General features: G+C 49.4%; 2 protein-coding genes across 2 annotated transcripts; both read right to left on the bottom strand.

Moving 5' to 3' along the window:
* Positions 1 to 2,867: 2,867 nt before the first annotated feature.
* LOC147958567 (uncharacterized) lies at positions 2,868 to 4,407 on the bottom strand. Its single transcript, XM_087535437.1, has 7 exons — positions 4,354 to 4,407; positions 4,068 to 4,263; positions 3,919 to 3,984; positions 3,735 to 3,818; positions 3,290 to 3,653; positions 3,007 to 3,202; positions 2,868 to 2,915 (listed from the first exon to the last, which is right to left on the bottom strand). Exons 1-7 carry the CDS (start codon positions 4,405 to 4,407, stop codon positions 2,868 to 2,870), a joined length of 1,008 nt encoding a protein of 335 aa, XP_087391563.1.
* An 18,761-nt stretch (positions 4,408 to 23,168) lies between these two features.
* Positions 23,169 to 23,729, bottom strand: LOC125518515 (BTB/POZ and MATH domain-containing protein 2-like). The gene has a single exon (XM_048683336.2). It carries the CDS (start codon positions 23,727 to 23,729, stop codon positions 23,169 to 23,171), a length of 561 nt encoding a protein of 186 aa, XP_048539293.2.
* Between the last annotated feature and the right edge of the window lie 2,813 nt (positions 23,730 to 26,542).

Here is a 26,542-nt window from a genome sequence, read left to right as displayed (position 1 = left end):
CAGTGGTACGGCTGGGTGCTAACTTGACACTATGTAAATCTTCCATTTCAAAAGCATGCGCGGGGGTATATTGTGCCCTAGTGGAACATTCCGAAAATAAAATCTAGATTAGGTTCTCTTGTGATATACAGAGAAGATGATAATGCATATGAGCGAGGGGGGAGGGGATAAGTTGATGAACTTACTTTGGGTGAGAACTTGCGACGGAATGTGATGCCGATGAGGGTGTCAAATGATTTTGGCCTTGAGTTGACTATTGAATGTCTTGATCATTGGTGTTCGTCCATTGGGGGGGGACGGAAGAACTTGGCTGTGTTTCTTGAGATCTAGTGTGAGTGGTGTTGCGAGCAAGATGTCGGGGGATGCACCGGTGATGAGGAACGGCCTGTTTTGGAGACAGGGTAATGTGCTGGCCGGTTTTAATGAAGCTTTGATGGTTTGAGATTGATACTGGATGGGCCGGTACGAGTTGGTCCACCAGTCAGTGTGCATGCATGCATGCAGGTCAAGCGACGACCTGGGAGTTTACCAGGTGAATATTGGGCGGGGAGAGACATGGGCATGCATCCAGCTGGCAACGGCATTTACCAACTACTCCCTCCGTTATTAAATATTTGTCTTTCTAAAGTATGTAGACATATTTTAGAGTGTAGATTCATTCATTTTGCTCCGTATGTAGTTATTTGTTGAAATGCCTAGAAAGACAAGTATTTAGGAGCCTGTCGGTAGTGTGCGTACGTGGACTGGGCTGTGCTGGTGCACACTGTGTATGTGTGTTTGTGTGTGGCCCATGTTTGTCCGAGGCCATGCCGAGGGGGCCGTTACAACGCAGCCATAAATAAGCTCGCATCGGCATTTCTTGGCAGAGAACGCGTCTTGCATCCACAGTTCCACAAAAATCCCCTCTCTCATGCAAACGCTTACAATCCCTAGATCGTGAGAATGTCAAGCTCGTCCATCTCAAGATCGACGGGCGGGTCATCTCGCAGGCAGAGCCACGCCCTGGTGCCGTACCGACAGGCTCCTCTAGCATACGAGCCGGCGAAGTTTTGCTTGTGCGCTCCGAGGGCAAAAGCGCCGATGTGGATCTCGTGGAGTGATTCCAACCCAGGGAGGAGATACCTTGCCTGTCCAAGGGGGAGGGTGAGTTCATCTTAGTGATCGGTGCCAGCATCTTTACCAAACTGGGGCGGGGGGGGGGGGGGGGGGGTCTGATGCAGTTTCTGAGGCAAAATAAGTTCGTGAGCTGCATAAGCTGTTTATGAATAAAGTGTGTTGTGTTGTGTTTGCTTATTTGATGCCTGCTGTGTGGTAACGTTTGTGATATAAAGTAGTTTCTGCACGAGATAAATTTTAAGAGCATAATGTAAGCATGCAAGTTGTCGGTCCAAAAATGTAACCGTGTAACGATCTGATCTAATGTAAGGTATGATGTTATGAATATGTGATTGGTTTGTTTGTGAGGTACTGTATTCGATGAACCCACACATATACGATTGGGATTTATTATGATTGCCTAGATAGGCACAGTGAATACAAAACATAGGATGTTTGTGCAATAACAAACTCCTGGATACTTGGAAGCAATCCTAAAAAAAGCCGACTAGGTTACATTTCTCATCTGGGGCTGCTTGCATATGTCTTCTTAAAACTACAAACTGCTTATTGTTGCTCTGATGTGCTGCATTGCCATGTGTGGTGCATCTGATTTGTTGTCCTCTAGCTTCATGACATCTTGTAGTGTGGCCAACCGATATGAAGACAAATTTTCCTGGAGGAATATTACATAAAAAATTATATAATAGTAACTTTGGATAAACCAACATCGATTTTGTAAACATACCTTTGTGGTTGGGCTTCTTAGTGTCTCGCCATCATAGTGCCTTGCCATGAAAAGAGAGTATATGCCTGACTGCTCGCTAGTGACGTGCAACAAAAAATTTAAATTATTCGTCACCCTGGGTGAGGACTAGTTATTCTTCACCCCTCTCTATTTTACCATCAGTGCACCGTAATTTTACGTTCCGTAAGTTTTGTCTTATTTCCGACGCAAAAAGGGACCGTAAGAAAATATATAATCGCCGTAAAAAACATTTTATGTTATGTAAAATTACAAACATAAAAACATAGTCTAAAATACACATAAATTGTAGATTTTCTTGTCTTATGACCTATATTTTTATTTTCTTATGTCAAATTTTACGTAGTGAATCAATAGAAATGTAACTATTTGAATTCGAAATGTAATTTAATTATAAAATGATTGTAAGATTACCTCGGATGAAGAATAACTTATTCTGCAGCCTGGGTGATGAATAATAACACTATATATATATATATATATATATATATATATATATATATATATATATATATATATATATATATATATGATGATGATGATGTAACATATCTATGGTTGCTGTTTATGACAGCAATATACTTCAATGGATAAAGTGTCAACTAATACCTTGATATTTATTTCTTCCATCAAAATTGGGAAATCCCGGGTCCATCCTGTAGAGGTGCATGGCCAACTAGACAAAAAAGTTTCTACACATCTAAAAAATGCCACATGGATAGCTTGGCTTGTTTGCTCGTGGAATTTGACACGTTCTATGGTGAAACCAAATGCACCTGCTTGAGGGTCGATGACAATAATCTTTTTCTTCAGCATATCTAATAGATAACAGCACCATCCGTAATGGAGAGGTGCTGGGAAAATGAACTGCATTACAAGAATCAAAATAAAATAGTGACTCATGATAGTAATGTTTTCATAAGAAAAGTTTGATAGATTGGGACAAACAATATACGTGGATTACCATTCGACATTGGTCGATGTGTTTCTCCATGAGCAGTTCTGTTTACACTGAAATGACGAAAGTTGGGTCTATGTTGTGGATGACCATAGTCTGCAAAGGTTGGTGTTCATGACATAGGTGGTTATGGATAAAAAATGAACAAAGTAAACCAAAAAGAAAGTATTTAAGGGGAGGTATGGACCGTAAAGTCTGGCTCCATGAATTTCCGCCAAATTGCACCATCGTGGTTTTTTGAGTTGATCCTTTCGATTTGTGCTATGCGCCGCACAATTAGGGCACAACATTCATGACTGGTTGCCTCCTTGCCGATAATCTGCTTGCGTATAGTACTTCCCTTCAATAATAATAACCTAGGCGTTGTGTGTTCGATCCATATCCTGATATGTGATGCACATACCAGATGAAGTTAATTGATGCAGTTGTACTAATAATATCTTGATTTGTTGTTCCTCAATTGTGATTACCTCGACAGGTTGGCAGCACTGTCATTGGATATGCAAACCGCAATGATTCTGCTTGAATCGGACTTAGAAGCCAGGAGCAAAAACTTGGTAGGACAAGGGTCTGGTGTAAACGACTTGCATGGTAATTGAGTGGGGTGTGGAATCTTCTCTGATAGTTGTGAAAACAAAACTCCAGACTTGTTAACATAATCAGATAATATATTCGTAAAGAGTTGTTCATGATAGTAAACAAGGCTGATGAGGTCAGCAGACGAATCTGTGGGGAATGATGATTGGCATGGTGACAATGATAGATGGACTGGGTTGATGTGCTTAACGGAATTGCCTTGTTCATTGCTATTTTGCTTCTTGTTCTGACCTGAAACTGGGGAAGAGTTTTTATTAGATGGGGGATGTTTGTTGACATTAAAAAAGTTTCTTAAAAACATTAAATTAGGGCACTTACCGATGTTTGTGCTGTCGTAATTACTGTCGCTCGTGTGTACATATACTCTCTTGCGAGCTTGATGGACATGTCCAGTTGAGCTTCCTGCTGGTAATTTGTTGACGGGGGAGTTATAAGAAGTAATACATGGGTGGAAATGTGTTTGATCAAGAGAAAACAACATCCAAAATGACGGGATATATACCTTCGGTGTCGGAAGTTTCGGCAGGCGGCATCTGTGCAAGTTCCCGACAATTGTTTTGGTCTGGGCCTACATTGTAAGTCAAACAATTTTTAGAAAATGCTATTAACTAAAAACAATGATAACTGCATAACATGCTAAGCATTGTGCACCTGCTGGTTGGTTATCTATCAATCGGCATGTATTTAGACCGGCTAGCTGACAACATATACATTTGCTTGCCAAACATGCAGCTAACTCGTCTAAAAGTTTCAGCATGTCCACTTGTGTTGTGTACCGTATCTCACTCATGTTAGCCCTAAGCCTGGTGTTGTGCTCTTTTAATATAATTCCAATAAATTCATCTGCCTGCAAACCAAAACGACGTCACGCGTGGAAAGAAGAATATGTTGCTATGTAATTGGGATGAACAATACACATTGCTAAATGTTGTGCTACCATATTTGGGTATTTCCGGCGCATTATGTTTGCAAACTCAACAGGTCCCATCATGCTGCGTGGCTTAAAGTTGTTTGCAGCACGAGCAGGGTGCTTTGATGATGAAGGGTCAGCAATCTCCTGTGTGGTACCTTTGGTAGGTGGTACATTTGTCTTAGAAACATTGTGGTGACAAGGTACATACTCCTTCAAACCAAACTGCATAAGAAGTATGACAACAAAGAAGTGAACAATTAAAACTATGAGGGACAAGCAGCGAAACAAAATTAATATAAATCATATATCTGAGATAATGATTACTTCGGAGCCAGCAAAAAAAACTTCTTGACCCTGATGGGATGTAATTGAGTCTATTGCCTTCCTAACTGACTCGTGATCGAAAACTTTCACACGTGGTAGGATATTCTGCTGGATGTGCTTGCTAGATGTTTCAATCTTGTCCAAAGCAATAACCTGTGCACGGCACATATGTGATTGACATGATAACTATAGATGATCATAATAATGCATTGTACTTGGAGAAGAAAGTGACATCCAACAATGTGGATTGTTGTGTTCCCATTGTCAACGTCGGTCTTGATTTTTCGCACACCTTTCATCAAACTGTCTTTGACAAGCCTACACCGGTTGTAGGAATTTATCACCGACGGCACCACCAGTGCTGCCCAATAATCGACGCTAGTGTAGTCGTGCTTCGCGCATGGGTTCAAGACATGGCCGACTGAGAATATTACAAATGCTATCTTGAAGCATTCACACTCAACTTTGCTTGATTTCTCATCTATTGACTTAGATAAAATAAATTCAGCGGCCTTCAAACTATGCACGCCTTTTGTGCTGACGGTTGAAGCCAACCTGCTGAACTCTATACAAACTTCAGATAAGTCTGAGTGTCCTGGTGGGATGGTCCTGCTTCCTTGTGGCAGGCCAAATGCATCGTTTATTTCCTGGTCTGTAATGGGTATTTTCCTTGATTCGTCAAGTGCTAAAATGGATTCATCTGGATCTACCCGGACCATCAACGATGCACTGAATTTCAAATTCAGCTTGTGAGCTATTTTTAGATGCATTAGCCCTCGGAAACCAGTCTCCATAACAAGACCGCGCTTGAAGTTACTAAACTGGGAGACGACGCAACAGAACTTCTGAATAGATATCCGAGAGGTGAGAGTTGCATCGTTAAGATTATTCCTGGCTCCCTCTTCAACTGCAGCAGAAAGATGGGGGACTGCATCTGGAATGGGGGGGGGGGGGGGGGGGGGGGGGTCTTCGGGAGTCTGCTGCAGATGGGCATCATTCTGACAGTAGGAGATCTGGATGTGTGAGAATGGAAAATGGTGAGACGGCTGTGGAATTAACAACTAATATAAGAACACTATCTTACTAAAAACATACAAGTGATTGGCGATCGAATATGTGGTGGGCTAGTAAACCTAGATAACTAGGATATGGAAAATGGTTGCCAGGATATAGGGCGAAAACTAATTTGATTGTGCTTTCGATCTATAGCTTTTCCATACCTGATATCTCGTTCTTCAACAAGGGAGTGAGCTTCTCTGGGTAGGTGAGGAAGGGGGAGAAGAACAGTAAATGAGGTTTGGACGGTGCAGCTACAGCAAGCGGGATTGACTAGTCAAATAAAGGTTAGATAGATGAAGGCTATAGCAAGTGACAGTGGACATTGCTCAATAGAGGGCTAATAAAAACAAATGTTTTAATCAACGCGTGGGGGGAGAAAACCATAGCCTAATCATGATTATCCCTTACTGCATGCATTATATGGTGCCTGTTGATTAAACGAGCCGGACAAGGGGTTTTGTCCTGCTCATGTGCGGCAATCACGTAATAAATTCTACGTAATGACTGATTACGGGCCGATAATAAATGGCCTTGATTGTGCATGATACCTATGAGCGCTCCAATGGTGGGTCAGGTGTTGTCGGGGGGAGCTAGTTGGCTGTCATCTCTGCCGGTCTCTGACGGTACAAGTGGGCTGGATGTGTACCTTGGCTGGTACATGCATGTTACTACCTGAGCCGGAATTCGCCATACTAAGTAGCTGGATCGGGGAACATTTGATGCTACTAGTAGACGAATCCAGGACCAAATCATGCACCATACCAGTGATATACTACATGGTGAAATGGAAACGCTGGGTTGGTATACATGGATTCATAAATGCGCTGTTCAGATCCACATGCAAAAGAGTGGTTAAGATAAGCATAGCACTAGACGCCGTGCATCAAAGTAACTTTTCGATTCAATTCGCACGTTCTTTGGTGTGTCAAAATTTTCTCAGGTGCGACACTCAGTTCGAACATTTGACTGAATAGTACATCTCTCTCTCCCTCCCTCTCTCTAGAGAAACATATGCAAAAATTGCATTGTGAAATTAACAAGATCCTGTCGAAAAATTAAACAAAATGTTGGCATCTTCTTCTTCCTCCTCACAATACCTATCATCTCTTTTCTTTCTTTTTTTGAAACGGAATATCTATCAACTGTCATGAACACACACACACGCGGTGAGGACTGACTCTATATAGCTAACCTCCTGGATTCACTCCAGGCTTCCAAAGACTATTACCCTCCGTCCCAAAAAACTTGTCCTAAATTTGTTCTGCTAGATACATCTATTTAAAGGATAAGTTTTTTCTGACGGGGGAAGTACTTACAACTCGCGTACACTAGCGAACCAACCTATGGTTGAGATGGTTAGGTGGACAGTGGTATTTCCAACCCATCAGGGTTCAAATTCTGGTGCTCGCATTATTCCTGGATTTATTTCAGGATTTCCGGCGATGCGCTTTCAGTGGGAGGAGACGTTCCCGTCGACGAAGAGGCGCCTACGGTGACTTCGTAAATCTCAAGATGATATGCCGGCTCAGTCTCTTGGAGGTGCTCATAGAGGTAGGGTGTGCATGTGTGCGTTTATAGAGATGAGTGTATGCGCGTGTATATGAGCGCTTGTGTCTGTACTGATGCTCAAAAAAAAACTCGCGTACACTAACACATGACCCGGCCACCACCTGTACATGCAAGGCTAACAAACTTGCATGCAGGTAGCTAACTAACTAACTGAACTATACCGAATCACTCGGCTGACACTCTCTTTTGGCAGGCTTCAAGTCTTGTGTGTCCGCGTCACACAACACTTAGCATCTCGCATCTCCGCCGCCTTGCACGGCAGTAGCATCTTACCATGCACGATCTCCGGCCTGACCACTTGCCGTGTACGTACGTATCATATGTACATCTTGCCGGCACCGACCAGAACTAGCTACATGAAAAACTCAAGCTACATGCTGATAGGACAATCACCTCCCAAATCTTGTCATGCTAACTCGTCAAATTGTCATGTGGATTGCCCGCAACACCGTTGAGGTTGACGCCGTCACAGCGTCGATCGCCACGGACTATCATCTTGTCGTGGGTGACACCCTCGCTGCCTCATGTTCATCACCGGGGCCGCAACTCGCCGGTGACTCGCCCTTGTCGACGACTCAAACATGGATGATGAATTCCTTAAGACAATGGCCAGCACATCCTTGCTGCCAGTGACACAACTTATCGGGCAACATACCTTTCTTCAATAGCTCTTGCAGCTCGATGATGTTGAAGGCACGCACCTGCTGCCAGCAACATCGTGCCGTCAACGACGTCCATCTTGTGTCATCAAACTCCATCTCACAAGGAGTCTGCCGTGCCGCCGCCACCGCCTTAGATCGATATGGCTCAGATGCCATTTGTTGGCGCTGCTTCTCGCAGCGCCTCTTCTTCTTCCTCCTCACACTATCTATCATCTCTCATGAACACACACACACACATGGTGGGGAACTCACATGCACACACACTTTATCAAGGAGAAAGCTAGCTTTGCCTTGTCTCCCGGTAAAAAACATACATTTTCCTCTGCTTAGCCCTCACGGCTCCTGTTCATTATTTACTCCAATCAACATATATATATATATATACATATATATATATACATATATATATATATATAGACATACATAGGACCCAGGCACTTGTGTCATGCACTCACGCCACTACCCCACTACGCCATGACCACTTCTACCGTCCACTAACAGCATCTACAGCCAAGCACCCTAAACCCTCCTCATACACTGAGCGGATGTTCCGGCCAGTGATTGGTCAAAAAAATCGACCCAGGCGGGCTCCTTAAACGGGTCTCAAACGCACGGGCTGACCACCACCCCTCATATCCAGCCTAAATATGAGGGCGGATATAGGGAGGCCCGGGCGCGTGCGCCACATCGGACTGCCGGCCGGGTCCCATGGGAAACACTCCAAAACCTAGTGGTCCAAAGCTCGTCTCCTCCGTCGCCGCGGGGCGCCGCTCCGACGGGCCGCGTAGTGCCCTTGCTAGCCCGGCTATTTAAGCCTACTGTCGGTACCAAAACCCTACCGTCCACATTTCCTCCCTCCCATCCTCCACCGCCGCCACTTTCCACTCGTCGTCCACCACCACGACTAGCCATGCCCCCCACGCCGCCGGGTAAGGAGCTACACATATCTAACTCGGAGTGCCGGTTGCAGATCCGGGCAAGGCACGAAGCCCAGATCGCCGCGGGGCTATCTCTGTCGTGGATCTAAGACTGACAGTAGAATGGGGGGGTAGGTATGAGGAGACAAGATCCTAGCTATGGAGTAGTTGTACGCACGAGTTTTACGAGTTCAGGCCCTTCTCGGAGGAAGTAACAGCCCTACGTCTCGGTGCCCTGAGGCGGTCGACTGGATTATACGTGTGTGTGTGTGTGTTTACAAAAGTGTGAACCCTTGTCCGAGAGGAGGGAGGTGGCTTATATAGAGTGCGCCAGGACCCCGGCTCCCCTCCGTTACACAGAGTTCAATGCTCATAAAGGAAAGGCGTTACAGGTAACGTCTATAGTAAATGTCATAAATGCTCATAATGCTATGGTTTAAGTCTTAACCGTTGCAGAGTGGAGGGTTCCTCATCTTCTGGTGGTCGAGTGTCTTTAAGGTGGTCGAGTGAGCGCATCTCCACGGTCGAGTGGATGATGATTTTTCTTTGATTGCTTCTGATTCTTTGTAAAGATGTCCTTGGGGAGGATACGCTGGACAGATTCATGACCCTACCCTAGGTACATAGCTTCATCATTAGCCCCCGAATGGATCAGGGTTTGAGTGAGGAAGGGGTCGAGAACACTTCCGACCCACTCTTTGTGCTATGAATATGCCTTGTCCTGAAACAATGAATTGAGGAGACGACGTCGACTCCTTTCTCAATCGCCTTGGTCCATTCTTGGTTGTTGTCGAGTGAACTTTCATGGTTGAATTCCGAATGATGATGTAGAGGGTGTTTGTCTTCAGTCTGACAGGTTGTTCCGCTCTCCGCGGATCTCGCGGGATTCAAATTTTGGGAATCGCGCCAGACGGGAGGAAACGAGGTTATCGGGACGGATTAGGTAAGTCTCCTCGATCCCCGCGCCACCTTTTTCGCCACGTACTGCGCGCGCGACTGTTGCGGGATTTGTTTAGATCGCTTGGGTCCACTAGTCAGCCACTCGGTGGAAGGCCTTATAAAAGGTCTCGGGCCAGGCCTCTGCTCCGCACGCCCCCATTCTCTCTTCTCTTTCTCCCGATCCCTCTGCCACTCTCGCTTCCGCCTCGTCGCCGGACCTCCGCTCGAGCTCGATCCGCCACCATGGGGAAGGACAAGACGGCGGCGTTGGAACGCGCGAAGAAGGCGACCACGAAGGCGAAGGGCAAGCGGACCAGCTGGGGCGGATCCTCGTCGAGGTCCGGCCTGCCGGCGGGCTAGATCCAGGGCGACTGGATCCGCTCGGCAATCACACATGACGACCTCGACGACCTGGTGGAGGGGGGATTGATCCCCCACAAGTCGGCTCGGCTCCCGGGGGACGAAACTGAGCCACAGCCTAGAGAGGGTGAGTGTGTCCTCTTAGCAACCCACGTAGATCGCGGATTCTTGCTGCCTCCCCACCCTTTCTTCCGGGGTTTTTTGAACTTCTTTGGGGCACAGCTCCACCATTTCACTCCGAACACCATAGTCTATCTGGCCGCTTTCGTGTCCATGTGCGAAAACTTCTTGGGCTGTCGACCGCACTGGGGGCTTTTCAAACACATTTTCACTCGCCGATCCCAGTCGGTTAAAAAGGCCAAGTCGAGTGACGAGAGGACGCGGGTGATCCAGATGTGCGGTGGTCTGGGGATCCAGATGAGGAGCAAGAGTACTTTCCCAGCGATGATCCTTCCTGACTCGGTCCGGGGCTGGCAGTCGACTTGGTTTTACTGCAAGGATCAGCCAACCCCTGGCCAGTCGACTGGACTTCCTCCTTTCTCCTTGGCTCGAGTGGAGAAGCCTGCTCCCCTGAAGGTAGTTCCAGAAGAAAAGGCGCAGGTCAAGGAGCTGGTCGAACGGGTCGTCCAACTTGTCCGCGACGGAGTGACCGGGATGGATCTGCTGGAGGTCTTTCTCGGTCGACGCATCCAACCTCTTCAGGCGCGCGACCATCCGATGTGGATGTACTCTGGGCTCGAAGATACCACTCGGATCCACCCGGAGGAGGCCAGCGAGGATATCTTGGAGAACTGGTTGAGGGGAATCACTGGCAACAAAGACAACCCTCGGGGATCCAGGAGGGTGATTCCATTCGACAACTTGCGCCAGCCGGAGCAGGTATATTTCTGTTTTATCAAGTATCCTTCCGATTCACCACGTGATGTCCCGTTTGTGGTCGACTGAATGTCTTTTGATTGTTATCCTTTCAGGCCCTCATTAAAATGTACTCGATGCCCAACGAAGTGCAGGACCCCGGCGCTGAAGAAGAAGGGAGCGGGGCCGAGAGTGGTGAGGAGCATTCGGAAGCCGAGGAAGACGAGGAGAGCGATGAATCGACCGATGAGGAAGAAGTCGAGTCGCCTCCTCGCAGGGAGAGGAGGTCCAAGCACACTCATGACCCGGCACGTGCTCCGGACTTGGTGGCTGCGCCGATCGGGCAATCCTCGAAGCGCCCCAGGACATCTTCCCCGACGCCGACTGAGAAGCCTCCAAAGGTCGCGCTGCTTCCAGCGCAGAAAGTGCCGAAAGCCATCTCTTCCAAACCGCCCAAAGCTTTGCCTCGGATCAAAGTGACCGTTCCTACTATCTCCGGGTAACCATCTGAGTTGTCCTTTATGTGGATTCAATTAACTGGATGTAACCGATTGAATGCGGGCCTTTGCAGTGCTGCTACGTCAGGGACCTCTTCATACCAGTACCGGGACGAGGAAATGGAGGATGCGGTGACCTCTAACCCAGGTATGAACTATTGCGATTTCGATTCTTGATCCTTTTAGGGTCGAGTGGTTCACTTGGGGTCGAATGTTCTGTCTTGCAGCTCCACCCAACATCATTGACCTTCCGGACGACGACGAAGATGTGGCTCCTAAGCCTAGGAAGAGCAAGAAGGTAACAGCTGGCAGGGTGGCTCGGCAGGAACCAACCGCAACGCCTCCCGTCTGTCAGGCTGAAGATGCGGGCAGGGCCGCTGTGACGTTCGCTGCACCCTTGCCGAGTGGGCACCCCACGCGGTTGACCGCGCCTGTGGTTCCTTCAACTATCCAACTCCACACCGCGGAGCCTCAAGCATCTGCACCTGGGTCGTCTGCACATTTTTTTACCAGCTACCCCGTCCCAGACAACCAGTCGGAAGTGGCTGCGGAAGCCATCCGACAGGCTGATATGATGATGGAGTGGGTGAAGATAGTGCACGAGAGCAGTCAGGCTGCCTACGATGCTAGTGCCGCTCTTCGGGCCAACGTCGAGGTGAGTAGACTTTCCGACTATTTTTGTTCTCGAAAAATCTTCTTCTGCACAATATCCTGTTGTTCGCGTTGAATTAGAGCACCCAGTGGGTGTTGCTGTCGTTTTTGGTAGTTTCGCTCTTCCACTCGGTCTGGGCGAGTGGAATCAGAACCGGTGGGGGCACACCAAGTGCACCCACTGGGTGTAGTCCCCGAGACCGCGGTCGACTGCTGGCAGTCGACTGTGGTCTGAGTTCTTCTTTTCTTGACGGTGCAATTGTTCTTTCTCTCCCTCTCTTTTTTTACTCCTTGCACTCGACTCCGGCGGGCCGAGCGAATGGGATCAGAACCGGTGGGGGCACGCCAAGTGCGCCCACTGGGTGTAGTCCCCGAGACCGTGGTCGACTGCTGGCAGGCGACTGGGGTCTGAACAACTTGTTGTCCACTTCTTTAGGTTTTATTCATTCGGAAATGAGCTGCTTTCGAACCTATCGATTGACCTGTCTCTTGCCTCCTGTAGAAGTCTTGTACTCTTATCTCCAAGTTTGCTGATCTCGAAGAGAAGCAGAGGCAACTCAACTTAGACTTGGAATTGGCTCAGCAAAATCTGAAAAAAGCTCAAGACGAGGCCGCTGGTATGGAAGGTAACTGATTGCCGACTGAATTTCAATATATCTCTTTGATCTCTTTTTTGATTCGATTATTTCTTTTGCAGAGAAAATGAAGTAGGCTCTGGACAAGAAGGACTCGGACCTCGCCGCCGCGCAAAAAGCAGCCCAAGACAAAACCGCTCTCGCAGAGAAGAAGCTTGCTTCAGTCGGAACGCTTGAAGGAGAGGTGACTAGACTGACATCTTGTCTTAATGAAGCTAACCGCGAAGTGATCGGCCTGAAGAAGGATAAGGTCGCCCTGAACGAAAAGTTGGAGTCTGCGATCCGCAAGAGGAACGACACAGAAGCCTATCTGAGGACCCTCGCCAAGAAGCTTTATCTCGTGCTGGGAGGTATTTCTTTTAATCCGACTGTGTTGATGTTTGCCATCGGATTTTGCTCGGTTTATTGAACTGACTCTTGGCTGCAGAACTTTGTCAAGACTTTGATGAAGAAACTGGGAGGGTCGAGACGGGCCTGGACCCTATCGCTTCCCTGGTCTGCGATGAAACTGCAATGAACGTGCTCCGACTGGAGTCCCGTATCGCCAACGCCACAAGCTACCTCGCATGCCTGAAGGAGGTTGTCTCTCGAATCGACTCGACGTTTTGGCCGGAGGTGACGCTTCAGAATGATCTGGAATCTCTGATGACTCGACTGAACGAGATCCCTGACCGAGTGCAAGAATGGAAGAAGTCCTCTGCCCAGTGTGGTGCTGACGTGGCGTTGTCCTTGATGCGAGTCCATTGCAAGGAGGTTCGTGAAGACAAGCTGGCTGCGATCAAAGTCGCTAACACCAAAAAGCACGACTTCCAGTCCTTCATGGAGACTTTCATTGCTGCTGCTACTCGGATCGCTGATGGGATCGATCTGGACTCATTCGTGGAGCCTGCCAGTCCTCCTCCGGCTGAGTGAACAATCTTATGAAACTTGGATACGCTTTAAATTTGCCTCGAAATGCCGAGTGGTTTCTGTAACCGTTAAACTCCTTCGGGCTTGGTGCCCGAGTACTTTTGATTCGCTGCTTGGAACCTTTTAGTATTTATCTGAATTTGGTTTATCTTCGAATGTGCTTGTGTTTGCCTTCGGATGGACTTTGCTTGCTGCACCTCTTCGTCCTTGCGGATAGGGATGGAGCATACGTTGTATTTGTGCCGCAGCTCCGAAGGAGAAGGTGACAGTCGACCTGCACCTCATCGTCCTTGCGGATAGGGATGGAGCGGACGTTGTATTTGTGTCGCAGCTCCGAAGGAGAAGGTGGCAGTCGACCTGCACCTCGTCGTCCTTGCAGATACGGATGGAGCGGACGTTGTATTAGTGTCGCAGCTCCGAAGAAGAAGGTTGTAGTCGACCTGCACCTCGTCGTCCTTGTGGATAGGGATGGAGCGGACGTTGTATTTGTGCCGCAGCTCCGAAGAAGAAGGTTGCAGTCGACCTGCACCTCGTCGTCCTTGCGGATAGGGATGGGTCTCAAACTTAGGCGAGTACTGGACTGCAGCTAAGCCCCCGAGTGGGAGGATTGCTCTCCACTCGGTAGGATTTTTGCAAACTTAGGCGAGTGCTGGACTGCCGTTAAGCCTCTAAGTGAGAGAACTTAGGCGAGTGCTCGACTGCAGCTAAGCCCCCGAGTGGGAGGACTGCTCTCCGCTCGGTAGGATTTTTTCAAACTTAGGCGAGTGCTGGACTGCCGTTAAGCCTCTTAGTGAGAGAACTTAGGCGAGTGCTCGACTGCAGCTAAGCCCCCGAGTGGGAGGACTGCTCTCCACTCGGTGGGATTTTTTCAAACTTAGGTGAGTGCTGGACTGCCGTTAAGCCTCTTAGTGAGAGAACTTAGGCGAGTGCTCGACTGCAGCTAAGCCCCCGAGTGGGAGGACTGCTCTCCACTCGGTGGGATTTTTTCAAACTTAGGCGAGTGTTGGACTGCCGTTAAGCCTCTTAGTGAGAGAACTTAGGCGAGTGCTCGACTGCAGCTAAGCCCCTGAGTGGGAGGATTGCTCTCCACTCGGTAGGATTTTTCCAAACTTAGGCGAGTGCTGGACTACCGTTAAGCCTCTTAGTGAGAGAACTTAGGCGAGTGCTCGACTGCAGCTAAGCCCCCGAGTGGGAGGACTGCTCTCCACTTGATGGGATTTTTTCAAACTTAGGCAAGTGCTGGACTGCCGTTAAGCCTCTTAGTGAGAGAACTTAGGCGAGTGCTCGACTGTAGCTAAGCCCCCGAGTGGGAGGATTGCTCTCCACTCGGTAGGATTTTTCCAAACTTAGGCGAGTGCTGGACTGCCGTTAAGCCTCTTAGTGAGAGAACTTAGGCGAGTGCTCGACTGCAGCTAAGCCCCCGAGTGGAAGGATTGTTCTTCACTCGGTAGGATTTTTTCGAACTTAGGCAGAACGGATTCACGACTAAGCCCACCCACTGGGGGATTTCAGGAGTAAATAAGAACAACACAATCGAATGAGAGAACCGTAAACTCTTGTCTTTGATAAACGAATTACAAAAGATGTTGCTTATTACATTTTATTCGAACGAGTGTTTAAGTATAAAAGGGGCGGAGTAGCTCCGCGTTCCAAGCCCGTGGCTCGTCTTTCTGATGCTCAATACTGTAAAGATGGTATGCTCCGTTGTGGAGAACTTTGGTGACGATGAAGGGGCCTTCCCAAGTTGGAGCAAGCTTGTGTGGTTTCTGCTGATCCACTCGAAGAACCAAGTCTCCTTCTTGAAAGGCACGACCTCTCATATTCCTGGCGTGGAATCGACACAAATCTTGTTGATAAATGGTCGAGCGGATCAAGGCCATCTCTCTTTCCTCCTCTAAGAGATCGACTAAATCTTGCCGGGCCTGCTCTGCTTCTGCTTCGGAGAAGAGTTCAACTCGGGGTGCGTTGTGGAGCAAGTCACTTGGCAGGACAGCTTCGGCTCCATAGACTAAGAAGAAAGGAGTTCTTCCAGTCGACCGATTAGGAGTTGTCCTTAAACCCCACAGAACTGACGGAAGTTCATCAACCCAAGCACCTATTGCGTGTTTGAGATCACGCATCAGTCGGGGCTTCAGTTCTTTTGAGAATTAGGCCATTGGCTCTTTCTGCTTGTCTGTTCTACTGCGGGTGAGCAACAAAAGCATAGTCGACTCGAGTGCCCTGAGAGGCGCAGAAAATTCTGAATGCATCGGAATCGAAGTTCGATCCGTTGTCCGTGATGATGCTGTGTGGGACTCCATATCGGAACGTCAATTCTCTGATAAAACTGACAGCGGTGGTAGCGTCAAGGTTCTTGATGGGTTAGGCTTCGATCCATTTGGTAAACTTGTCGACTGCAACGAGCACGTGAGTGAATCCGCTTCTGCCGGTCCTCAGCGGTCCAACCATATCCAGTCCCCAAACAGCGAAGGGGCAGACGAGGGGGATGGTCTTCAGGGCTGACGCTGGCTTGTGAGACATATCGGAGTAAAATTGACAGCCTTCACATCTGTCGACTATATCTTTTGCCATCTCATTTGCTCGTGGCCAATAGAATCCAACTCGGTATGCTTTAGCCACGATGGCCTGAGAGGACGCATGGTGACCACAGGTCCCCGAGTGGATGTCATTGAGGATCATTCGACCTTCTTCTGGTGTTATGCACTTCTGGCCGACTCCAGTCACACTTTCTCTGAATAGCTGCCCTCTTATCACAGTAAAAGCTTTAGATCGGTGGACGATCTGTCGAGCTTCTTCCTCATCCTCTGGGAGCTCTTTCCTGAGGATGTACACAATGTAGGGCACCGTCTACTCGGGAGTAATGGCCAAAACCTCCATGATTAGGTCGACCACAGCTGGGACCTCGACTTTAGTCAGATCCGTGGCGCTCTTGGGTTGTGGGGGCTCTTCAATGAAAGGATCTTTCTGAACTGTCGGCGTGTGAATATGCTCCAAGAACACATTGCTGGGAATGGCCTCTCTCTTGGAACCTATTTTTCCCAATTCATCGGCTGCTTGATTTTTCAATCGGGGGATGTGGTGGAGTTCTAACCCCTCGAACTTCCTCTCAAGCTTTCTCACCGTGTTGCAGTAACCAGTCATGGCTGGGCTTCTGACGTCCCACTCCTTCATCACTTGATTAACTACCAAATCTGAGTCGCCATAGACCATGAGGCGACGGACGCCGAGTGAGATGGCCATGCACAACCCATACAGGAGTGCTTCATACTCTGCTTCATTGTTGGAGGAATCAAAGTGAATCTGGAGGACATATCTGAGCTTGTCTCCTCGGGGGGATACCAGAACTACTCCAGCACCAGAACCGTTCAACATCTTGGATCCGTCAAAGAACATGGTCCAGTGCTCCGAGTGAACTTGAGTCGGTAGTTGCTGTTCGATCCACTCGGCAAGGAAATCTGCTATTGCTTGGGACTTGATAGCTTTCTTTGCCTCAAACTGGATATCCAAGGGAAGGAGTTCAATCGCCCATTTTGCCACTCGACCAGTTGCATCCCTGTTGTGCAGAATCTCTGACAATGGAGCATCGCTGACGACTGTAACAGAGTGATCTGAGAAGTAGTGTGCAACCTTCTTTGTGGTCATGTAAATTCCATAGACAAGCTTCTGATAGTGAGGATATCTCTGTTTTGACGGGGTCAGGACTTCAGAAATATAATAAACTGGGCGTTGAACTTTGTACGCTTTTCCTTCTTCTTCCCGCTCGACCGTAAGTACTGTACTGACGACTTGTCCAGTGGCTGCTATATAAAGAAAAAGAGGCTCTTTGCTGATTGGAGCAGCAAGCACCGGCTTGGTGGAAAGCAGGGCTTTTAGCTCTGCAAATGCTCTATCAGCTTCTGGAGTCCACTCGAACACATCTGATTTCTTCATCAGTCGGTAAAGAGGCAGGGCCTTTTCACCGAGGCGAGAAATGAATCGACTTAGGGCGGCCAAGCAACCAGTAAGCTTCTGGACATCATGCACATGCACGGGGCGTTTCATCCGAAGTATAGCGCCTACTTTCTCTGGGTTAGCATCGATTCCTCGCTCGGAAACAAGAAAACTGAGTAACTTTCCGCCTGGAACTCCAAACGTGCACTTTGATGGATTGAGCTTGATATCATACCTTCTGAGGTTGGCAAAGGTTTCGGCGAGGTCGGTCAGTAGGTCAGAACCTTTACGTGACTTGACCACAATGTCATCCATGTATGCTTCCACATTCCGACTGATCTGAGTGAGCAGGCACTTCTGAATCATTCGCATAAATGTGGCTCCGGCGTTCTTCAAGCCGAATGGCATTGTGACATAACAAAAGCACCCGAACGGGCTAATAAAAGCTGTCTTTATTTCATCGGGTCCGTACAGACGGATCTGGCGGTACCCGGAGTAGGCATCCAAAAAGGACAAACGCTCACACCCAGCAGTCGAGTCGACTATCTGATCGATGCGAGGGAGAGGGAGGTGATCTTTCGGGCAGGCCCGATTGATATGCTTGAAGTCGATGCACATGCGGAGTGAGTCATCTTTCTTTGGGACCATGACAACATTGGCTAACCACTCGGTGTGGTAAGTCTCTCGGATAAACTCAGCTGCCAAAAGCCGAGCCACCTCTTCGCCGATTGCTTTTCTTTTTTGGACGGCGGACCGCCGAAGATGCTCTTTGACTGGTTTCACTTTCGGGTCGACTCGCAAACGATGCTCAGCCAGTCCCCTGGGAACACCTGGCATGTCAGAAGGCCTCCATGCAAAGATGTCCCAGTTCTCACGGAGGAACTGGATGAGTGCTTCTTCCTATTTGGAGTCGAGTGTGGTCGAAATGTGGGTCGGAGCTGCATTGGGGTCCGTCGGGTGAATGTGAACAGACTTCGTCTCGCCAGACGACGTGAATGCTGAATCCGTGGCTGGCTTCTTGGCTCGCAACAAGTCACTTGGGTCTACATTTTTCTGGTATTCTTGCAATTCTGCCACGGCCATCTGGGCATCGGCGATCTTTGAGCCCTTCTGGAAACACTCTTCCGCCTTTTTCCGATTACCAGAGATAGTGATCACTCCTCTGGGACCAGGCATCTTCAGTTTGAGGTACACGTAACAAGGTCGAGCCATGAATCGTGCATAAGCCAGCCTGCCCAGAATTGCATGATACACACTCTGAAAATCCATGACTTCAAACGTCAACTTTTCTTTGCGGTAATTTTTGGCATCACCGAAAACCACGTCGAGTGCAATCTGACCGAGGGACGCAGCCTTCTTGCCTGGGATGACCCCATGGAAACTCATGTGGCTTTCACTGAGTCTGGACATCGGAATGCCCATTCCTTTCAATGTTTCTGCGTACAGAATGTTCAGGCCACTGCCACCGTCCATCAGGATCTTTGTCAGTCGAATGCCTTCGACCACCGGGTCGACCACCAGCACTTGCCTCCCAGGGGTGGCGATGTGCGCTGGGTGATCAGACTGGTCGAATGTAATGGCAGTCTGCGAGCATTTCAAATAATTGGGTGTTGCCGGAGCGACCATGTTCACTTTCAATCGACTCTTGTTTTCAACATCAGCAAAAATCATCAGAGTGGAATTCACGTGAGGATAACCATCATCATCTTCCCCTTCACTCTCAGCCTTGTCTGCCTCCTTCTCCTTTTCCTTGGCTGTTTCTCTCGGAACTGTTGGATCAGGAGCCGACACTGTCGAGTGGTATGCTTCGGGTAAATGAAATTACCTTCTTCGTCTTTTTTGGTGTGGATATGGCACGGCAGATCCAACACGTCATTTCCATCTTGATCTTTTACTTTCTTGGGGTTCCACGGCCCTTTGGGCTTCCCCTTGAACTTTCCTTGAACCACAGCCAAGGCCTCACCCGGAGCAGCTGGTTCGGCCTTGCGTTTTTGTTTCCGACTGGAGTTTCATCCTCTGGCTTCGTAGGCGACTGCCTTGTGCTTGCCGCTCTGCAGCCGCTCCTCCTCTTCACCATTGGCATACTTGGTGGCGATTTCCATCATCCGAGTCAAAGTCATGTTCCCTGTCCGACTGAATTTCAGATTCAACTCTCGCTACCTGACGCCTTCCTTGAAAGCACAAATTGCCTGATGATCAGACACATCTTCCACCGTGTGGTGCAGGGTGATCCACCTCTGGATATAATCTCTCAAAGTTTCACTCGGTTTCTGGACGCAACACTGTAATTCCGTCAAACCTGCTGACCGCTTGCAAGTACCCTCAAACGTTTTGACAAACACTCGGGCGAGATCTTCCCAAGTATAGATACTGCCAGGCGCCAACTGATTCAGCCATGCCCTAGCCGAGCCCTCCAACATCATAGGAAGGTGTTTCATGGCCACCTCATCATTTCTGCCACCAATCTGGACGGCCACTCGGTAGTCTTCGAGCCAGGTGTCAGGCTCGGACTCTCCGGTGAACTTACTGACTCCAGTCGCCAACCTGAAGTTGGAGGGAATTACTGCAGCTCTGATAGCTCTGCTGAAGCACTCTGGGCCAGAGACATGCACCATGTGCTGGTTTGCGGGCCTCTGTCATGGCCATCTCGGTGAGCTCTGTTTCTGTCGACCAAGCCTTGTACGAGAACAGATCTCGCATCAAAGCCTGGCTCCCTGGGGTCGACTGGAATACCTCTTCCGACGCTGTTAGGGCGCCTGTCTTCATGTGGCCGCGGCACGTACGACCCACTCCTTGGAGGAGGCGTGGGCACTCGACGGCGACCATCGTGATCGGCTTGACGATCATACTGCTCCTGGTTTCTGTACTGATCATGCCGCTCTGCACGTCCCTCACGCCTCAGGGGCGATCTCGGGCTATGGGCCGACTGGACCGTATCTGCGACCACAGATCTACTATGGATCCTATCCCGCGACTGAGACACGGCCGTATTCTGCTCTCCTGCTGCCCAGAGCAAGGCCCTAATCTGCGCCAGACCTCGACCAACTTCTGACTGGGAAGGTTGAATCGACTCTGCTATCCGGGCCGTAGCTGCTAGGTTTTGGATCGATGTTCGGTATACCTGAGCCGGAGGTGGAAAAAGTTGGCGTCGGCTGGACTCAGGAGTACGTTGACGAGCGCGATCGTCGAGTGCGCGCTGTAGGTTCTCCAGCCGAGTGCGCTCATCCAGATTGGCCAAGCGAGCCTGTTCCAAGGCCTGGGCCTCGGGCGTTTCTCCAACGATAGGAGTATGCAGGCATCCATGTTTCGGCGACGAAGTTCTTCTCTCTGCTGCGAGGAGAGAGGCTCGGGGCGGTACTCCTCGTGAACGCGCGACGGATCGCCGTTCCCGTCACCTCCGTCTTCACGATCGAAGCCAGGAGGACCGCATGGTCCATTGACTATCAGGACTTCCGCTGCCGAGTCATTGCTCCCGCACTCGGATGCAGTCTCTACGGAGCCAGTCGACAGATCGAACAGGCCGTAGAGAGACTCATCGGGCTCGAGCGCCGCGACTTGAGGGGTGGCCGACTGGCGGGCCACCACATGCTTCACCCACCATTGAACCCTCGACCGGCCGGTGTGCTTGTTCCGGCGGGTCGCAGGGAGGGGGAAAGCCGTAGGACTCGACTGGTATTGGGTCGACGGTTGCCGCAGGAGGACGCCGCGGACGCACGCGTGAAAGTGCGTCGCCCCGCGGGCGGGGAGCGCATCGACGTCGAGTGGTGCCTCCTGAAGCCAAGCGGAGTCGTCGGCGACAAACACGAGCGCGCCGAGACGGATCTCGCGGCCCCAAGCCAAACCTCCGCCTGGAACCATGATGATGGGGATCGGAAAAATTGCAACTTCTCCAATAAGTCGGTAAGACACCTGCCCCACGGTGGGTGCCAACTGTCGTGGATCTAAGCCTGACAGTAGAATGGGGGGTAGGTATGAGGAGGCAAGATCCTAGCTATGGAGTAGTTGTACGCACGAGTTTTACGAGTTCAGGCCCTTCTCGGAGGAAGTAACAGCCCTACGTCTCGGTGCCCTGAGGCGGTCGACTGGATTATACGTGTGTGTGTGTTTACAAAAGTGCGAATCCTTGTCCCAGAGGAGGGAGGTGGCTTATATAGAGTGCGCCAGGACCCCGGCTCCCCTCTGTTACACAGAGTTCAATGCTCATAAAGGAAAGGCGTTACAGGTAACGTCTACAGTAAATGTCATAAATGCTCATAATGCTATGGTTTAAGTCTTAACCGTTGCAGAGTGGAGGGTTTCTCATCTTCTGGTGGTCGAGTGTCTTCAAGGTGGTCGAGTGAGCGCATCTCCACGGTCGAGTGAATGATGATTTCTCTTCGTTTGCTTCTGATTCTTTGTAAAGATGTCCTTGGGGAGAATACGCTGGACAGATCCATGACCCTACCCTAGGTACATAGCTTCATCAATCTCCGAACGCGGTTGATCCGGAGGACTTGGAGGAGGAGGTGGAGGTGGACGAGGACGGAGAGGACGTGGAGGAGGAGGAGTTGGAAGCGAAGCAACAGAGGATCCTAAATTCCCTACGATTGGAATCAGCGGCGGAGGCCAAGCGCCATCGTCTACAGGAGGCGGAGGCGAAGCACGCCGCGGACGTCGACGAGATGCTCGCATATATGGATGAGGAGGAGGAACCGGAGCCCTCCTACGCGACCATCTACCCAGCGCCCCGCACCGGATGTCATGGACATCTTTGATGGCGAAGATGATTTAGGCTATCGTGATATGCATGGTAGGTAGGATTTCTTTTGCATGGTTTGTATGAATCTAGATGAAATATAAGGTATTCGGATGCATAGCATTAAGTATAAGATGTGATCAATCAATGCTCGTCGAAGCGCACGGCCGTGTCCGTGGGTGTTTTGAGGGGGTGAATTTGCCAAATTCAGCTGTACATGCTCTAACACAACTGACTCTATCGAGCTAACCTCGTAGACTCATTCAAGGCTTCCAAGGACTAGTACTACTAACAACTCACACGTACACTAACACTGACCCGGCCACCACTTTTGTTCATGCACGGCTAAATGACTTGCGTGCAGGTAGAGGTAGCTAAACAACTAACTGAACTATACCAAATCACTCGGCTGACACTCTTTGCTGGCCGTCGGCTTCAGTTCTCGTGTGGTGTCCGCCTCACACGGCACTTGCATCTCGCGTCTCCGCCGCCTCACACGGCAGTAGCATCTCACCATGCACGATCTCTGGGCTGACCACTCGCCGTCTACGTACATACTATCACACGTACATATTGCCGACAAGTACAACTAGCTACATGCAAAACTCAAAACTACATGCTGATACTACATCATAACAAATTAGTGCTAACATAAAAGGCCAGGAAACATAATTGTAGAAGGGCAGACAAGCAATAATGTTCAGAACATCTGTTTCTCTAAAGAAGTTGCAGCAAATGTTATCTGACGATCCGAACCAGATTGATAGATGATGATCACACAAAAGAAAGGTGGCAACTTATTCCACACGAAGACGCCCGAGGAGCCTTAGACACGCCTCCTTCACCCGGCGGCGTCGACGGGGCATCGTCCCTAAGGCCATGGCGGCCTCCACGGTACCCGCGTGGATGCGCTTGCACGCGTCGTCCTTGCAGGCGCACACCAGCCCCAGCCGCTCCAGCTCTTGCTCCTCGACGACAGGCACCGGCGCCGGCTGCTGGGTCAGGACGGTCACGTCGCACCTCACGGCGAGGGCGCCGTCGAGTAGCTTCTCCGACTTCTCCAGCCAACCCCTGCTGACGAAGTCCATAAAGCCGAACTGCCCGCCCTTCTCCTCGAACGTGACCACGTCGGCGTGCTCGTACGTCGCCGGCGCCGGCCAGCCCTGTCGCCGGAGCGGGACCAGGGTGAACCGGAACTCAGCGCGGACGTCCTTGACGACGTGGCTGGCGAGCTCCAGGACGAGGGAGATGTAGCCGTCGTACTTTTGCGCCGATCCGTTGGGGTAGCAGCGGATGCGCCAGGTGTGCCCTCCCGCCTGGAACTTGGGCAACTCGAGACACTCGCCGTTGGCGAGCATCGCAGCCGCCTGCGAGAAGGAGTCGATCCTTAGCACGTGAGACCCGGTGGCTAGCACGATGGCCACGCTCGAGGCGGAGAGCGACGGCGGGACGTACGCCCGTGGTCGTCATGGCCGAGAACGTACTGGAAAAGCAATTTCACGATGACGTGACGCTTGATCACATAAATCGCGTACCCAAAACGGTCCTGGACGAGTGGCTATATATGTGATTATATGTCCACAATGAAAACAATGCATTGTGGTAGGTATATGTATGTAAGGTTACACAAATTACTTGGAAACATATGGAAGAAGTACACCAGAGCCTGCGGGTTTAATTAGGTTAGCTGCAGAGTTCCATAATACAACAAAGAAGATCTGTCTACCCACAACCGAAGAAAGGAAAGGAAAGAAAAGAAAGATTTTGCATGGTGTATATGCAAGGAAACTTCTACCTAAAGAGTAGTAGTTATCAGTGACATGGCGTACGCACATGTGGAAAACCAGCAGAAGTGGGCAAAAGACCAGTTATTGCAATTCTAGCTGAGTGGAGCGCGCTCCATATGGATGAAAGCCATGGTAGTTATGCTTATGTGCAAACAGAGTCGCCATATTGCATTCTTACTCTAGTTTGTAATAATATTTGCAGTTTCAATTATTCATCCGGAGTTCAACCGCAATGGGGCACCCTACAAGCTCGCCCTCAACCACTTCGGTAGGAGGGTGCGGTCACCCGCACAACTATGGCAGTTGTTGAGCATTTGCGACGATCACAACGGTGAACGGCATCAATGCGATACGGACCAGAAACTTCATGTCGTTGTCGGAGAAACAATGACCGTTGCAAAGGAGGCTAGACAGTCCACACGTTCGACTACATCATTGATCACGGTGGCGTCGCCTCCGAGGACGCCTACCCCTACAGGGCGCAGAACTCCATCTGCATTTATGCAACAAGACGGCGTCCTCTGTGGTGACCATTGACATCTTCGGGTATGGGGATCACAATCGATAAGCAGTTCCATTTATATTTGGAGGGGTGCTCACTGGGGAGTGTGCACCAAAGCGGGGGCACTGCATGACGGCAGTGGGCTATAGCATGACGAAGGACAACGCCTAGTACTTGATATTGGAAAACTAGTAGGTTCCAAATGGGGCGAGTACGGGTGTATGCGGATGTTGCGCGACATGGAGGACTGCAAGGGACTCTATGGCGAGAAGGGGTATATGTATGTAAGGTTACATATATAACCTAGAAAGATATCGAAGAAGTACACCAGAGCCTGCTGGTTTAATTAGGTTAGCTGCGGAGTCCCATAATACAATGAAGAAGATATGTCTACCAAAAGGCCACAACCGACGAACGGAAAGGAAAGAAAGATTTTTCATGGTATATATGTAAAGGAAAATTCTACCTAACTAGTTACAAACGACCTGGCGTGCGCACATGTGAAGACCAGCAAAAGTGGGCAAAAGACCAATTAGAGTAACTCTAGCATAGTCGTCGTATTTGTGGTCGTCATATGGGATGTAGAGCGTGCTCCATATGGATGGAAGCCATGGTGGTTATGCGCAAACACAAAATCGCCATACAACATAGAGGTGGCACATTGCATCCTTGGTCTAGTTTGTAAATGTTTTCAGTTTTCATTTGTATTTTGGGATCCTCAACTGGTAGCTGTAAAACCTATTTTCATTGCTGACGAAACGCGCGCAAAGCCCCCCCCCCCCCCCCCCTTCGATCTAGAAACGCGTTTAGGGAGAATGTGTGTATCATGCTTGATTTCATTTTGAACCGACTCCAGTTCGACGTCAATCCCCGTGCCCTGGAGGAGCTCCTGAACACACTCCAAGAAGGTTGGGCACCCACAAGTTGAACCGCGGCGGGACGCCCTACAAGCTCACGCTGAACCAGTTCGGCGACACTACCGAGGACCCCTACCCCTACATGGCCTAGAAGTCTATCTGCATTCTGCAGCAAGAAGCGTACTCCATGATGATCATCGCCGATGCGTCGAAGTAACTCTAGCAGAGTCATAATATGTGATGTCGCCATATCGGATATGAAGCACATTTTAAATGGATATGGATACTGTGGCGCATGTGCGCAAACACATGGTTGCTATTTTTTGGCCCTGGCCTCACATCTTTTTTTGCATCAACTCAATAATCACACACTCAATTACAGTGATTAAAACACTGATTTGAGATAACATTGCATTAGAAAGTTGTTACACAGGTGTAGAAAAGTCAATGCGGGGGGGGGGGGGGGGGGGGGGGGCTTTGCCCCCCCTTTGATCTAGAAACGCGTTTAGGGAGAATGTGTGTATCATGCTTGATTTCATTTTGAACCGACTCCAGTTCGAAGTCAATCCCCGAGCCCTGAAGGAGCTCCTGAACAGACTCCAAGAAGGTTGGGCACCCACAAGTTGAACCGCGGCGGGATGCCCTAGAAGCTCACGCTGAACCAGTTCGGCGACACTACCGAGGACTCCTACCCCTACACGGCCTAGAAGTCCATCTGCATTCTGCAACAAGATAGTGTACTCCATGATGATAATCGCCGATGCGTCGAAGTAACTCTAGCAGAGTCATAATATGTGATGTCGACGTATCGGATATGAAGCACATTTTAAATGGATATGGATACTGTGGCGCATGTGCGCAAACACATCGTTGCCATTTTTTGGCCCTAACCTCACATCTTTTTTTGCATCAACTCAATAATCACAAACTCAATTAGAGTGATTAGAACACGGATTTAAGATAACATTGCATTACAAAGTTGTTACACAGGTGTAGAAAAGTCAATGCGACATTTTTTACTCCTT

Source organism: Triticum urartu, chromosome 7A, assembly GCF_056163025.1.
Source record: "Triticum urartu cultivar PI428250 chromosome 7A, HENAU_Tu73, whole genome shotgun sequence".
Lineage (NCBI taxonomy): Eukaryota > Viridiplantae > Streptophyta > Magnoliopsida > Poales > Poaceae > Triticum > Triticum urartu.
The sequence above is the reverse complement of the archived record's forward strand: the minus strand, read 5'-3'. Positions and strand labels throughout refer to the sequence as shown.